Raw genomic sequence first — 15,521 nt, forward strand, 5'->3', positions numbered from 1 at the left:
GGTGGTTAGGATTGGCATCTGGGCATCTGGGTTTGGGAAGATTATAATTCTAGGTGCTGATATGTGGTCCTGTCTTTGTTGGATGGCTTTTTTGTTCCTTGGTTTCTGTTGGCCTCTCTAGTTTTCAGAGTATGGTGGTCATGGGTTTCGTGATAGGAAATTCTTCTGGAGTTTTGATAGGTGTGGCCTCTGGGAGTTCTGGGTAAAATGTGTTTCTGTGCGTTGGTAGATGGCACTTAAGAATGGGGATGGGGCCCAGGCGTGGTGACGCACACCTGTAATCCCAGCACTCGGGAGGCAGAGGCTGGCAGATCACTGTGAGTTCAAGGCCAGCCTGTTCTACAAAGTGAGTCCAGGACAGCCAAGGCTACATAGAGAAACTCTGCCTCAAACAAACAAACAAACAAGAACGGGATGGGCTTAGAGGTGGGTGAGGATGTCCACAGGAGAGGGGCAAGCAGAGCGTTCCAGGAGGATCTGCTTGGTGCCTGGGAATGGGGACGCAGAGGAAGGAAAAGCAGGTGGTTTGCTGCAGAGCTGGGGATGAGACTGGGGGGCTCGGGTTTTGGGGGAGTAGAGGGAGAGATGAAGGTAGCCTACCTGTCCCCGGCGGAGTGCGCTGCAGGTTTCCTGGGAATGCCTGGTGGGGCTGGGAACGAATGAGGGGAACGGATATTTAGAGGGGAAGATTTGTGTGACCCATGGAGAAGAGGGGCCAGGTGGCAGAGGCAGCAGCAAGCAGTCTGCAGCAGAGGGGGCGGGGAGACTGAGGGATTGGTGTTGGAGGAGGACCGGAAGAAAAGGTGAAGACCTCTGGTTAGCCTACCAGGCTTCCCTGGTTGACATCCTTAGATCATGATTAAAGTTGGAAGAGGTGTGTGTGTGTGTGTGTGTGTGTGTGTCTGTGTGTGTGTCTGTGTCTCTCTGTGTGTGAAATGCTGGTCAAGAACTCTGGGCGTGGTGGCGCATGCCTTTAATCCCAGCACTTGGGAGGCAGAGGCAGGTGGATCTCTATGAGTGTGAGGCCAGCCTGGTCTACAGTGAGAGTTCCAGGATAGCCTGTACTACATAGAAAGACCCTGTCTTTAAAAGACAGAACAAAAGAAAAAAGCCCCTGAGCCCCCAGGTTGGGTTTGGTACTGGATGATGACCCACCTAGGCTGACTTGGAAGGATGCCTACGTCTGCTTCCTTGAATCTTTCTCTTCTGCCTGCTGGAAAGCCAGCAGTAGAATTTTCCAGTCTCCAGCCTGAAGAGCCAAAGGGACCTGGATCCCTGCACTCAGTATTCCAGCAGCACCTGGGCTCCCCGTGGGTCCCCAGCCTGTTTTCAGTGTGGTGCCTCAGCTCAGAGGGTGCCTGAGGCTCCGCCTGCCCCAAGCGTCTTCTTCTCAGAGGAAAATCCCACGCTCCCACCCGCCCCACGTCGTGAGGAGGACCACTATTTCTTGGTGGTTTGGAGTTAGGCAAGAGACCTAGGAATCTAGCTGTGTTTCGATTGGTGTTTCCTTTAGCCTAGGCTCCCATAGTTCCCCGGGGCACATGGACTGCCAGCTCCCAGTGCTTTCTGAGAACAGTGTGGTGCAAATCAGCTCCAGTTTCCTTCCTGTCAGTTGGAGACAGCTTTTTGCTCAGGGCAGCTAAGTCGGTAACTGTTTGCCTGCCTGCCTGCCATCCTGCCCCCAAAGTCCTGTTGCTTTTGTCTCCTTTCATGTTCTCTCCGTCTATGTGGAGTTATCAATGGATGTCTAAAGTCTTCTTATTAAAGTTTTAATAGGGGTTTGGGAGGGAGTAAAATTAGAGGTATGAATTCAATCACCACCTTAATCAAGAGCCCTAACTTCCCTTTTCAATATCTTTGTAAAAATATACTTCTTGGGAATGGCCCTACTTGGTCATGGAGGATTGCACTTTTAATGTACTGGGATGTGTTTATTTCTGCTTTTTCACTTAGAAGTCTTTAAGTGAACATGGTTAGCAAGAAATGAGGCTTTCTAAGAGGGAGACTTAAAGGAAATGTCTCCAGTGGGATAACTTTTATTAAGCATATAAAGAAAAAAATAGTCAGGATGCTAGTGTGATGCCTGTAGCAGCCCCTAGTGGCCTGGGGGAGAGGAGGAGACCAGAATAGTGATGTCCTTTAGGGACACCTAGGGCACGTCTTTCTCAGTGCTTTGTGTGGGGATTCAGGATGAGTCCCAGACTCCATCACGGGCTGGCTGTGAGAGCTTGGTGGGAGGCCTGATTTGATCTTGTATCAGTCGGCAGGACAAGTTCTGTGATCAGAAAAGGAGTCTCGGATGCTTTCCTGAAATGCAACACATTGCCTACCCCTCCCTTGACCAAAACACTAAGCTAGCTAGCTCTCCGCTTTCTGGGGCAGGACTAGATAATTTTGGCCTGTGCGGCTGTTTATTGAGACTGGTTCTCATGTAGCTTGGTTGGCTTAAAAATCCCTGTGTAGCCAACTGAGGCTAGCCTTGCTTGGATCCTCTTGCCAGGTTAGGTTTTTATCATCTCACCCAACAGGATGGGTAATTCTTTTGTGGTTTTGTCTGTCTGTCTGGTTGGTTGGTGGGTTGGTTTTGGTTTGTTTGTTTTTGTTTTAGAGATTATCAACCTGTAAACCTGGCTAATCTCAAACTTTCAATCTTTCTGTCTTTGCCTCCTGAGTGACAGAATTATAGGAATTTGTTGTCATGCCTGACTCTTTCTCCTCTCTCTCTCTCTCTCTCTCTCTCTCTCTCTCTCTCGTGTGTGTGTGTGTGTGTGTGTGTGTGTGTGTGTGTGTGTGTTACTACTAAACACAGCATTTTGGAAGAAGGAAAACATGAAGGGATTTAAATACTCCAGACATATGAACAAGCCACAATTACTCAGTCAGTCGGTGCGACAGCCTTTAGACAGCGCACCAGGCTTACTGACTGTTTCTGCCTGGCTTCTACAGTCCGGTGAGGCAGCGTGCTCTTTCTTTGATTCTACATTCTCCTCTCATGTCTTACTAGAGACAAGTTGTGATCCTCCTTGCTCAGCAGCTTGTCTCACTATACTTTCCCACAGACATTTTTTGAAGCTAAGTATTTTGGAACGATTTTAGCAAAAAGAGACGCTATGAATGGGGATTGGCATTTTGGCAGTTGGCCTGCGCAGCGTAGGAGGCCCTCCTCGGTAGCTGTATAATGTTTGCAAACCACCAGGTGGTGGAGAAGGCAAGGAGAGAGACTGAGTTCAAGTCTCCACCAGGCTGAGCAATCTTCAGCAATTTGGTAAATTCCGGGGACTTACTTTATCTATCTCTAAAATGGGAACACAGTGTTGTGCCATAGAATAAGTCTTTATCCATCATAAAGCCTTAATAGATGCTATCCTATATCAGACTACCTTTGCATGTGTGCTTGCACTCGTGTGCGTATGTATGCATGTGTTCTTGTGTGTGTGCACGAGTGCACGCGCCCGAGCGCGCCCAGTGCCCTCGCCCGAGGGTGTTTCCCGGGAATGGTGTGCTCGGGGGTGTGTGCACTGGGCGGCCCTTAGAGTGTGTGGCTGTTAGCATCAGGCTGAGAACGAGGCTCTGGCTCTCCCGCCGCTGATTGGCAGCGCTGGGTGAATGAGTGCGCGTGGGGGCCGAGGCAGCGAGGCGGCCTTGGCTAGGCTCTGCTGTGCGTGCCCGCCTGCCGGCCCGGGTAGGGGCGAACCGCGGGCGGCGGGCGGGCTAGGAGGAGGGAGAGGAGGGCGGACGAGGGAGGCGACGGGGAGGGCTGTGGAAGCCCGGCTGCCGCGGGGCCCCGGCGCCGGCGCTGGGCCGGGGAGCCGGGCTCACAGCCAGGAGGCGGCGCCGCGGGGAGGGAGCGGAGTGCCGAAAGAGAGCTGAGCCCGGCCGCCAGCCGCCAGCTGAGAGCGCTGCGGGTCAAAGGACCGGCCAGGGACGGAACGGGATCTTCGGGTGGGCAAGGCTGCGATCGCCCGACAAGCCGAGGGGGAGTCGGGGGCTCTTAGCTCGAGTCCCGGCTTTGGGAGCAACGGAGAACAGGCTAGACTCGCCGAGCCTTGCTCAGCTGGAGCCCACTGAGACACGGCGCCCCTTCTCCCGGGAGTTGGCCCCCGGGACTCGCGGGAGCGCGAGAAGCAGGTCCGTCGGTCCGGACTGGGGGAGCGGGAGTGTGGTGTGCGCACGCGCGTGTGCATGTGTGCCTGAGAAGGGTGGGTGTGTAAGGGGCGTGGGGGGATGGTGGTAATGATGGTGTGTGGTTTATCTGTACAGGGTGTTAGGGTTGTGTTTGCTTCTGACTGCATATGCGGGCGGCGGGAGCAGGGGCGAGAGAGAGAGAGAGAGAGAGAGAGAGAGAGAGAGAGAGAGAGAGAGAGAGAGAGAGAGAGAGAGAGAGAGAGAGAGAGAGAGAGAGAGAAGCACGTAGGAGGTAGAGGGGCTCATCAGGGCGGTGTGTGTGTGTGTGTGTGTGCAGGAGTGTGTGAAGGGTGCGTGGGTGAGTGTGCCACGGGGGCTAGGTGCGGCTGTGTGTGTGATGTAAGGGTACTGGGTGCACGTGTGTCCCTGGTTCACCCTCCCTTCCCCCACCAGATGTGTTCTGGGGAGGGGGTGGTAGCCTGCTGCAGTTGCCTCTAGCCCAGCTTTGCCTGCCTGCCTGCCTTCCTCTCCCAGGGAGCCAGAAAGGGTTAATCGGTCCCTCCCTCACATACTCCTAGGGTCAAGGGGAGGGTAGAGCAGGCCAAGCCCAGAGAAAGGAGCAAAAGTCTCCGGAAAGCCTCTGCCAATCCAGAGACCCTGCTGCTCTGGGGTAGCCAGGGTAGCCTTTCAGCTCAGAGAGCCCAGGCTTGTGCTCTGCCCTTCCTGGGGCCTTGTGCTCCAGCGGTTTCTCTAGTTGGGACTGGAGGTGGGGATCAGGATCCAACCGGGAGGGTGGTTTGTTTTGTTTTTGGCCCCTGTATTACTACTAGAACAATCCTTGGCACACAGTGGGCCTCAGTGGATATTTGAGGGAGGAATGAAGCTGGGTAGAGGGGCCAGGGAGGAGGGGAGACTGCATCTGGGAGGCCAAGTTGATTTTCTCTGCTCTCCTTAAGGATGAGGCTGCTGCTCGTTTTAGTCAGACCTCAGTGCCCCTTGTGGGAAGCTTGGGTGCAGTGTGTGTGTGTGTGTGTGTGTGTGTGTGTGTGTGTGTGTGTGTGTGTGTTGTGGGGTAGGGTGCAGGAAAGAGATTTGCGGGAGAGCCTACAGGTAGTGGAAGGGGCTGGCAAGAGTAACCATGCCTCTTTGAGGCAGAACATTTTGCCTGCACCTGTTCCTCTCTGGTTAGAGCTTCTGCCTAGGGCATCTGATGCCGGAAAAGGGAAGAGGGTGTTGGAGAACTGGACTCACAGGACTTCTTCTCCCTCTAGGACCCTTGCAAAGTGCTGAAGAAGTGAGCCCCTGCCCACCCAGGCTGCTGAGCCAGGGGTCATGGCTGGCCGTGGCTGCCTGGAGCTGGGGCTGTTCTGCTGGGTCTTGCTAGCTGTACCCGTGGGTCCCCAGCCTGCTTCCTCCGCAGTGCCACGGGCCCCTCTTACTACCCTGACCCCACCACCTCAGAGTGAGGCCTCTGTGCTGTCTCTCAACCTGGGACTTAACTTTAAATTCCATCTTCGGGGACCTGCTGCTGTCTGGGGGAGCCCCGTCACAGCGACCCATGCTCTCTCCCCTGGACTGGGGCAGGGCTCTGAGGAAGAGGTGGAAGGTGATCTGAAGACTGATTCCCTTTGGGAACTGCTGGTGGGTTCCCCTGGGAACTACCTCCCAGAGTGGGGTTCTGCTGAAGGCAGCTTTACACCCTGGGCTTCCTCCCTGCCTCCTGAGTCCACACCCCCCCTCTCAGGGCCCACGAAGAGGCCCACTGCTCCCTCTCAGCCTAGGATGGGCACTGTGACCTGGGCCACGGCTCTGACAGCCACAGCACCTCCAACCAGCGCTCCCAGGCCACATCAGAGTGAGCTTGAGCTGAAGTTTGATGTGGCACTGAGAGCAGGGGCAGCTCCCACTCTTGCCCACCGGTCACTACCCCTGCTGCCCAGCCTGCGGGCCAGCCTAGCGGAGATTGCTGGGCGCTTGGGACCTTTTGGTAAGTAGCCACCCATTTGAGACGAATCCCTGCTGGGCACCAGTTGATGAATATCTGATGTCCACAGCGCATATTCATCAACTGGAGGCAGCTTCAGCCCAGACTCCTTCCCACAGGGTTTTTTGGTACTACTCTGTCCCCTTTCCGGAACTTCTCAGGCCAGAGTTCCCCAGTCATAACAGCACATCCAAGCTCTGCTTCTGAAGTGTCAGATTCTCCAGGTGAGTATCAGATTCATTGTAACAAATATATACATGGTATCAGCTGAGCTAAGGGTCTGACCATCACCACCTTTCTTGGCCTGAGGCACATCTGCACTCCTTCTTTCAGGTTCTAGGGCAAGGGCTAGTGGGGTTGGGTTTTTTTTTGGGGGGGGTGGTGGTGGGAGGTGGGGTGTAGGAAGCAGTCTCTTTGCTATATTGACTCTGATTTGGTACTTAGTTCATCCTGTACACGTGGCTACTGTTCCTGGGACAATGACTTTCTTAGGGCAAGGTCGGAGGAAAGATAGACTTTTCTCCAAAGCCCCCAAAGCCACTGCCAGGTGGTAGGATGACATTTGAGTCCCATAATACTCCTATTACAGGGCTGTTTGGTACCACTTGGTCCCTACCCCCACCTCTCCCAGAAAGGAAATTCTCAGGCCCAAGCCTGTTGGACTCAGTGGCCTCCCCAAGCTCTGCCTCAGTTGAGACGACACCAGTGCAACATGGTAAGCAAGCAGTCATTTGTATTTGACACAGTGCATGCTAGACATTCAGCAGTGTCCTGGGACCTTTTTATGTCATTGTCCTCATAACCATCTGCCTTTCTCTTCATCGTCAGCATGGAGAAAGCTCACATTAATGATCTAGCAAGCATTGACTGGGAAGGTACCACATGGAGTTAGGTTAAGTGTTTCTCTGAGATGTTTGCTGCCATAGGCAGGGGAAGGCAGAAAGAGGTAAGCCAGAGGCAGCTAGTGCAGAGCTACTTCCTGGTTTCTACAGCATCTCCACTCCCTCCTCACCCTCCACCCTGAGGGCCTGGCCTTCTTTCCTACCTCCACTCCACCCAGTCTTGGGGGTTTCTCCTCTGCTATTTGAGCTGTCATGATGGGATGAGCCCTTCACTGAGAAGACATTAAAGAGAGAACCATGAACAGACAGGTGTCTCTTTTCTCGGGAGCCCTAGACAGGTGGATGGTGCCAAGGAAACATTTGACCTCTTTGAACCTAAGTCTTCACATTTATCCAGAGCATCCTAGGATCTTTCTAACTCCAGTGCCATTTACATTATGCCATGATATAGGGCTTCTTTGCACTGGGTCTCCTTTTCTTGGACCACAGCTTGTAATGGTACCCTTTTGCCATGGAATCCCTAACGTGTCTCGATAGTGTAAATCCTTGCTGGATACCAAGTAGAAACCCATTAAACAGTAGCTTCTTAATCTTGCCTTTTGCTCACAGTGCACCCTGAATACACTTCCTGACTCAGCCTTGCTGATACTCTGGCCTTGGCCCCCCCGTGATGGTGAGATGACAGAGTTCCCAGGGCAGAGGATATAGGTACTCAAAGGTGCTCATTCAGGCTTTGCTGAATGAGGTCATGGGGCCATGGGTAGGGACTTCCAGCCCAACTTTACTCTACCAAAGACTTCCCGTGTCTGTTAAACATCTAAACCACCCTGTACTCAGCCCAGCTATGGACACACTGGCTTCTTCCAGCCCCAAACCCGACAGTGTGCTGTATTTTATGGCTTTCTTCAGCTATCGTCATAGCATTTCCCTTTTGTGCTGTGTAAGGATGACCATTCGGTGTCTAGTTAGTGTGCAGCAGTGGCAGGATCTGCTGTGGGTGGGGGGCAGCTCTGTGCCTCAGGGGATAGATGCTGGCTGGCATTCTGTCAGCCTGGGTGACAGTGCTGGCCAGGCAGGTTTAATGAGTCTGGACAGTATCAGAGGCAGCCCAGCCTCACAACCCCCTCTCCCCACCCCTGCCTCGCTGGTGGCTGCAGGAGCCCAGTCTCTTCTTGTTGCTTCTCTTGCATAAACCCAGAAGCCTGGGTAAACCCTTGCTCATAAGGAGAGAGAGAGAGAGAGAGAGAGAGAGAGAGAGAGAGAGAGAGAGGACCAAACTTGTAACAAAATATTCTGTTTTGTTTTGCTTTGTGTTCTTTTAAGATAAGAGTTTCCTGTAGCTCAGACCTGCCTCAAACTGGCTTTGAACTCCTGATCCTCCTGCCTCTACCTCACAAGTGGTAATATTTCAGGTGTGTTCTACCATACAGAGCATCCTAGGATCTTTCTAACTTAAGTGCCGTTTATATCATACCAGGATATAGGGCTTTCTTTGTACTGGGCCCCCTTTTCTTGGACCATAGCTTGCATTCAACCCATTTACACACTGAAATTTTATAATGGGCTCTTCCATATCCAAGGACTTCAGGCCCATAGATACATCCTAATGCTCTCCCCTGTGCTGTCTGACAATACTGGCAGGTCTGGGCTGTGAATGGCCAATACCATCCAGTTGTTAAATATTTCCAGTGTTACTGCTGTAGAGTATCAGTCTTCCGCGATGCTGGGGTTGGGGGTAGGGAGAAGGACGTAGCCAAACCATTAAATGGGCTGCAGCTTCCAGCATCCCGAGTTGATTCCTCAGCCCTTTGATCTGGGCAGCTGGTGGATAATCAGACCTGGCTTCTCCTGGACCTAGCTTAGTCTTTCCCATCCCCCTTCCTCAGCCAGCCCTGCCTCACCAATTACTCATGTTGACATCCCATCTTTTCTCTCACTCCTGAGGTCAAGGGGCCACAAGGACAGGATGGAACCTCCCTGAAGGGGTGGCCTGCTCAGGATCCATCTCCTGGGAATATAGGGACTACAGGATCACTGTCTTTTTGGGGGAAAACTCAAGGTGATTTCTGAGGAAGCTACAAATGGAGAGACAAGAGATGAGGCCAAGTGGACCCTTCACAGGCAGAAACTAGGCTGTCTCCTACCTGCCTTGTCCACACTTGGCCCAGTGGGGCTCCCTGGGCAAACTCTAGTCCTTAGGAATGCTGTTCCAAATTGATAAATCTGTCTCTGCTACTTGAGGTGTACCCACCCCCACCCCCATGCTTAGCCTATTTTCCATCCTGGATTTTATAAATGTTGAACTTTTCTCTATTGGCCACTGTGCCAGAGATGAGAAATGGTATTTCATATAGCCAGTAAGTAAGAAGTGGGTGTGGTCTCTGAGAGCACTTGTCTGTGTAGTAAGCAAAGAGGAGCAGCATGACAGGTGTGGACAGACTATGGGCTCCTGGGCAGGAAAAGGCCAAATGAAGCCCAGGTAATTCAGCAGTAACTTAGCAGTAGGTTAGACCAGGGTATCAAAGGGGGCCAGAAAATAAGGGAAGGGGTATACTAGTTTGATGTCCTGACACTAGGCTGATGGCTCCTCTGACCAGCCGGCTACCTGAACAGGTGTTAGGGAGGGGGTAGCATAACACTAGGTTGGTGTCCTTCAAACAACTCAGGCAGAGGTGACAGGTTGATATTCACTTGGTGGACTTACTGTTGTCTTCTAAACAAGTTCAGGATGTGCTAAGGTCTTTTTACACAGAGCATAGACTTAAGTTGTAAAACCAAGTAGTACTCTATTGGGGTTGGAGACATGACTCAGTGGTTAAAAGCATATACTACTTTTGCAAAGGACCCCGGTTGGTTCTGAGCACCCATATTGGATAACTCAAAACTGTCTGTAACTCTAGCTACAAGGGATATAACACCCTCTTCTGGCTTTTGTGGGCACCTGCACTCACCTGTCAATACCCACCCCAAAACACATAGTTACACATCAAATAGATCTTTAAAAAAGAGCTAATTTGGAGACTGGAGAGCTGGCTCAGAGGTTAAGAGCACTGACTGCTCTTCCAGAGGTCCTGAGTTCAATTCCTGGCAACCACATGGTGGCTCACAACCATCTATAATGTGATCTGATGCCCTCTTCTGGTCTTCAGGTGTACAAGAAGGCAGAACACTGTATACCTAATAAATAAATCTTAAAAAAAAAAAAAGGAGCTAATTTGAGGTCAGACAGAACTGATCACGCACAAACATAAATTGATGATTGATCCCAGATGAACATTAGCCTGTCATGACACTGGACAGTGTGATACATCAGATGATCCCCCCCCCACACACACACCAGGAACACATCTCATTGATCTTCACTGCTGTTCTGCGTAATAGGTATTCTTACCCAGTTCAGATTTGAGAAACGGAACCGGAACCAGAACCACAGTGCATGCTGCCCCATGTAGCTGCCGCGGGGGGCCAGGGGTGGGGTGGGGGGAGCTGTGTTGAATGTTCTGATCGCCAGCTTCATGCCTTTCCTAGCTGTCCAGTTCTTCTTCCCATCTTTCTCTGGAGCTGCCTGGGACTTCACTCCTTTTTCTTCTGTTGGGTTTTTGCTGTCCCCAGCCTGAGGGAGAACTGTCTGGGGTGGGCGTTCCTCAGTCTTTCTCTCTTGTTCAGCTGGGGCATGGCTGGGGCATGGGCAGGCAATTGGGGCAAGAGTGTAATCACCAGAAAGCCCCTTACTCCTCAGAACACACTGGCGTCCTCCTGTCCTTCCCACCTTCCAGGCGATCTCTGTCCTTTGCTACCACCTTTGCTTCCTCAGTGCCTGCAGCTGTAGTCCCGCCGAACCTTTGAGGTGCAGGAGATCAACTTCTAGCATATTCGTTTCTGGGTGGCCACTGGAGGGTCTCTGAGTCTTAACTTTTTTTTTTCTTGAGTCCTCTTGCTTCAGGAGACCAGAACCAAGGGTCTTAATCCTTTCCACTCTTCAGTGACTTCCCTTCCCCAAGAAACATAGGAGATGTTGGGGCATAGGATGATGCCAGAGCCTGTATTGGCAGACACCCAGCACACCTGAAGGGCTCACTTATTTAGATAGCATGTTTCCCCGCTATGATCCCCTTGATTTTTCCTTTGTAGGGAGCTCAAGTCCACTCTCTGAGGCCCATCTCAACGCTATCTTTTGTAAAATGGGAGTAAGTAAAAGAGGCACCTATATCAAGAGCCTTGTACTAGAGGGTGTGAGTGTAGCTCTGTGGTAGAGCATGGGGGGCAGGCAGGGGAAAGGGTATTTAGTTTGAGCCTGGCATAGTAGCTCATGTCTCTAGCCCTAGCACCCAGGAAGCACCGTGATTATTGTGAATTAAGAGGGCAGCTTGGCCTACGTAATGAGTTGGAGGGCAGCCTGGAGTACAGAGTGAGACCCTATCTCATAAAAACAACAAAATGGGCTGGAGAGATGGCTCAGAGGTTAAGAGCACTGGCTGCTTTCCCAAAGGTCCTGAGTTCAATTCCCACAACCACATGGTGGCTCACAACCATCAATAATGAGATCTGATGTTCTCTTCTGGCAGGCAGGCACACGTGGGGGCAGAACACTGTATACATAATAAATAAGTCTTAACAACAACAACAACAACAAAACATGTAACAAAAAGCCCTAGACTAATAATGGTTTCCTGGGTGAGTCAGGATGGGGGTTACTGCCTTTCATTGGCTGAGCGTTGGTGTGTAGCCTTGGGAAGGACATTTAGTAAATTGTGTTCGCCTTAGAACGACAGGGCAGGGGACTCTTACCTCTTTCCCTGCTCTGTGCGTGCATACATGTGTCCATGCATGTTCTGTGGCTAGGGACAAGAGAGTGTTGAAAAGGGACAGGTAAAGGACTATTCTAGTGCTAGACATGTTTAGGAGTCAGGTGTGTGTGTGTGTGTGTGTGTGTGTGTGTGTGTTTACACGCATGTGTGTTAGGGGAAGAGAAGCATATTGGTACTGTGGGACAGTTCATGGTGGGACTGGAATGCAGATTCATACTCAGATCTGGGTCCTCGTCCTCTGACTATTTGTGACTTTGGACAAGTCCTTCTATTAAAACCCCCGGTTTCTTCTTTTGGTAAATTAGAAGGGGTCGTTTATTCAATGAAAACTACTAAGTGCCTCCCGCATGCCGCAAATCATTTAAGTATGGAGACTCGTGTGCGTTCAAAGAAAACAAAAACGTTCTTCTCATAAAACGTCTTTTCTGGTGTGTGTGGGGATTGATTTGGAGGGGACATCCACACAGTTTCTTCCAGTTGCAAAGTTCTGTAACTTCTTAAGAAAACCTCTCCCTCAATAAAATCAAGGCGTGAGGGGGTGGGGTGGAGGAATGAACAGTGGACAGATGGGAGGAGAGTGATCACTGAAAGCTTCAGCCTGCAGGGTGGGGTTCTGGGAAGAGAAGGGGAGAGGTGAAAAACGGGTTCATAGAAGCATTCGGAGTTCTAGCTGAGGGCTGGGAGAGGGGGGCGGCTGCTAACGGCTTCTGCCAAGTGTTTTCTTCCCACAGACCCCACTGACTCTTCTGGTCTAGATGAGCCCTCACCTGCCAGCTTCGGGAACCCTTCGGTACAGCCTGAATGTGAGCCAGACTATTGTAGCGAGCCAGAGTTGCCCGATGACTTGGGGCAGGCCCCTGCCTCCCCTCTGCCTCTCTTCTTCTTGACCCTGGAGACCGACTGGGCAGAGGCCAAGGCTCGTTGGGGCCTGGCCTGGGAGGCCCATGTTTATGGGGCAGGAGCGCTCTTTGGCCTGGTGGCCCTGCTGGCTCTGTTGGCTTTGGCCCTCTTGCCCTGGCGTTGCCCGCCCGGCGCCCCCTGCCTGGCACTGCTGGATCTGCTGCTGCTTTCGGCGGGGACCACCAGAGCCTTCCCGCTCTTCTACGACGCTTACGGGCACCGTGACCGGCTGCCGACCCTTGCCTGGCTGCTGCTGCAGGACCTTCCGCTGCCCTGCCTCGCCGCTGGCCTGGGCCTGGCTTGCCTGCTCCTGGCCCGGCCACGCACGCCGAGGTGCCCCGCCAGCTTGGCGGCGTTGCTGCTGCTGGGGCTAGGGCTGGCAGCTGCGGCCGCCCTGGGGAGCGCCGTGCACCGCCCGCTGAGGCCGCTGAGGCTCGCCTCCCGCGGGCTGCACGCCTTCCTCGCCACCTTCTTGTCCGGGCTCCTGCTGGCACTCTCTTGCTGGGGCGGCCGGCGGCGGCGGGCCGGAGCACCTCTGGGAGGGTCTGGCTTCAAGGGTGCTACGCCCGTCCCGCAAGTGCGCAGCCCCTTCGCCCCGCGGGAGTCTTGGAGGCGCGCAGCGCGCACAGCCCCGGTGGCGGGTACATTTGGGCTACTGAGCGGAGCCCTGCAGGGCTACGAGGTGCTTCATGCCCTGGGATACGGCAGCCAAGCCGGCTTGGAGGGGCCTTGGCCCTGGTGGGCTTTCCAGTTAGGTCTGCGTCTAGGCGAGGTGGGCGTCGCGCTCCCGTTAGCGCTGCTGGGGCTCTACCCCGCACTCTGCAGCCCCCGCGTGCCGCGGCGCTGCTGGGCCAAGCTCTTCCGCTTGTCTCCGGGACACGCTGCGCCCCTGCTGCCGGGAGGCTGGGTCCCTGGGACACGCGACAAGGAACCCTTAGGGAGTGCGATCGCGCGTGGGGACGCGGAGTTGCTGCAGCTATGTGCCCTAGCGGGCCCAGGCCCCGACCTCCTACTCCAAGGTGGCGGCTGCCGGGGCTTCGAAGATGCTGGGGCCAACCCAACGCAGTCATCAGCCTCCTCCCCTAGCAGCGATTGCACCGTGGACTTCCGCCCGCCTTCGCCCATCAACCTGCGGCGCAGCATCGAGGAGGCCCTCTGCAGCGAGGCGCTGCTGGCTCCTGGTCTCTTTCAGGGGCCTGCCTTTGGAGAAGCCCTGCCTGGGCTCGGCCTCTACCGCACCATCTCACTGGGGAACAAGACAGGAGCAGGACCCAGTATGAGGTCGGAGAAGGGACCTGGATCCCCAGCTCCTCCTGAGCTCCCCTCTCCCGGGGCCTGGCCTGCAGGTAGTAGCGCCTCATCTGGCTCTCTGTGTGGACTCTCGCGGGACAGCTCCTCCATGCTTCTGTGTTCCAGCCCCGACCGGCCCTCGCGCTGTCCGCTAGTCTGTGTCCTCAGTCCCCCGCGGCCCTCAGAAAGCAGCCCCAGCCTCCCAGCCTCAGGATCCTACCAGGCTCTATCCCCACCTTCCCGCGACTCCCCTGAACATGCTTCTGAGCTGCAGGCTGAGGAGGCATTGCTGCGAGAGCAGTTCCTGGATGCCTGCCGACAGATTGACGAGCTGAGCGTGGGCAGCGACACCATAGACCTGTGAAGAGGCGGCTATCTCACAGCTAAGCCGTTTGCCCCTTTTCTGGCATCTAATCTGCCCAAGACCTGCACACTGTAATAATTCCCCACTTTTGCCTGGTCCAGATACCTCTCTCTGATTGCTCCCCATCCAGGGGCATCTGGGTGGGTGGGTCGGCAGCCAGGCTCCGTGTATTGGAAATCAGTGCCAACTTCTCCAGAGTGGTGGGTGCTGATGGCCCCAGCTGCAGTTTTACGCTGGCGAGGGGGAGGGGTCCCACTTTCCTTGGCCTTCACCAGCAATAAAGCTCCAAGGTGCTCCACTCCTGACCACCCCCGACACACCCCGATGCCCAGTGAGACAGCTATTCTCAGAAGACCTAACGTCCTATCTGGGCTCCGTACCCGCTCCTACCAACTCCTTTATGGAACCATTCCCCAAAGATGGATCTGTGGCCCATCCAAGAGACTTTACAGCAGCTGGGTGGGAAAGGAGTGTTTTCAGAGTCAACGTACCAATAAAATATTTTCAGAGGAGAATGCTCTGACCTTCTTGGAAAAGCTTAAAGGGAGCTACAAGCCCCACCACCAAAAGTGAAAATGAAGTGAGTCTGCCTCAAACTCCCAGGGACCTTCACACAAAAGTGAGGTCTTCGTGGTTGAGTGTGTCCTGAGAGCAGCTGCCGCTCTGATGGCCTGACAAGTGTCTTTTCCTAGAGGGGACACTGTCCTGAAAGGTGGGCTGCAGAGACTCTTCAGCCCTTGGCAAAATACCTTTGTTCCTAGGAGCCTGGCATATGGGCACACATGTTAAAGGGTTTGGTTGCCTCAGGTTGGGCTATCCAATAACCTGCCCGCCAAATTCCCGTAAGAAGTTACAAAGAGGAAACTGCCTTTTCTCATCAACAGTGCCTCTTTGAGGCTCGTCTCACAAGGACCTCAGCCCCATTTCCCACAGAGGTCTCTTCTGTGATCCTCAATGGAGAAAGTCTGTCTCTACCGCCTAGCTCTTGCCCCAGCCCCAGCCCCAGCCCCAGCCCCAGCTTAGTTCTCAAAGAGAGCTCACAGTGCAGGCACGCATGAGTACATCTAGCAACCAGCCACAGAACAGCTTCCCCTTACTTGGAGCGTTTGGTCTCCAGTTACATATACTCTGCATTTGTCATGTTGGCTAAAATGCAATGGTTTACAGTAGCAAGGGCTTGGATCAAGTTTGAAAATGAAAAACCGGCA

General features: G+C 53.6%; 1 protein-coding gene across 4 annotated transcripts; it reads left to right on the plus strand.

Moving 5' to 3' along the window:
- The first annotated feature begins 3,733 nt into the window (after window positions 1-3,733).
- On the plus strand, window positions 3,734-14,828 carry PRRT4 (proline rich transmembrane protein 4). 4 transcript variants are annotated; one of them, XM_084786790.1, is made up of 5 exons: window positions 3,734-4,128; window positions 5,397-6,112; window positions 6,229-6,333; window positions 6,699-6,824; window positions 12,491-14,828. In XM_084786790.1, exons 2-5 carry the CDS (start codon window positions 5,458-5,460, stop codon window positions 14,311-14,313), a joined length of 2,709 nt encoding a protein of 902 aa, XP_084642916.1. In that variant the 5' UTR covers window positions 3,734-4,128; window positions 5,397-5,457; the 3' UTR covers window positions 14,314-14,828. The 4 variants fall into 4 exon arrangements, with proteins under 4 accessions (XP_084642916.1, XP_084642917.1, XP_084642919.1 ...); XM_084786791.1 differs by having other exon boundaries at window positions 3,734-3,942; XM_084786792.1 differs by lacking the exon at window positions 3,734-4,128 and adding an exon at window positions 4,401-4,417.
- Window positions 14,829-15,521: the final 693 nt, after the last annotated feature.

This window comes from Acomys minous (assembly GCF_964271855.1).
Source record: "Acomys minous genome assembly, chromosome: 6".
Taxonomy (NCBI): domain Eukaryota; kingdom Metazoa; phylum Chordata; class Mammalia; order Rodentia; family Muridae; genus Acomys; species Acomys minous.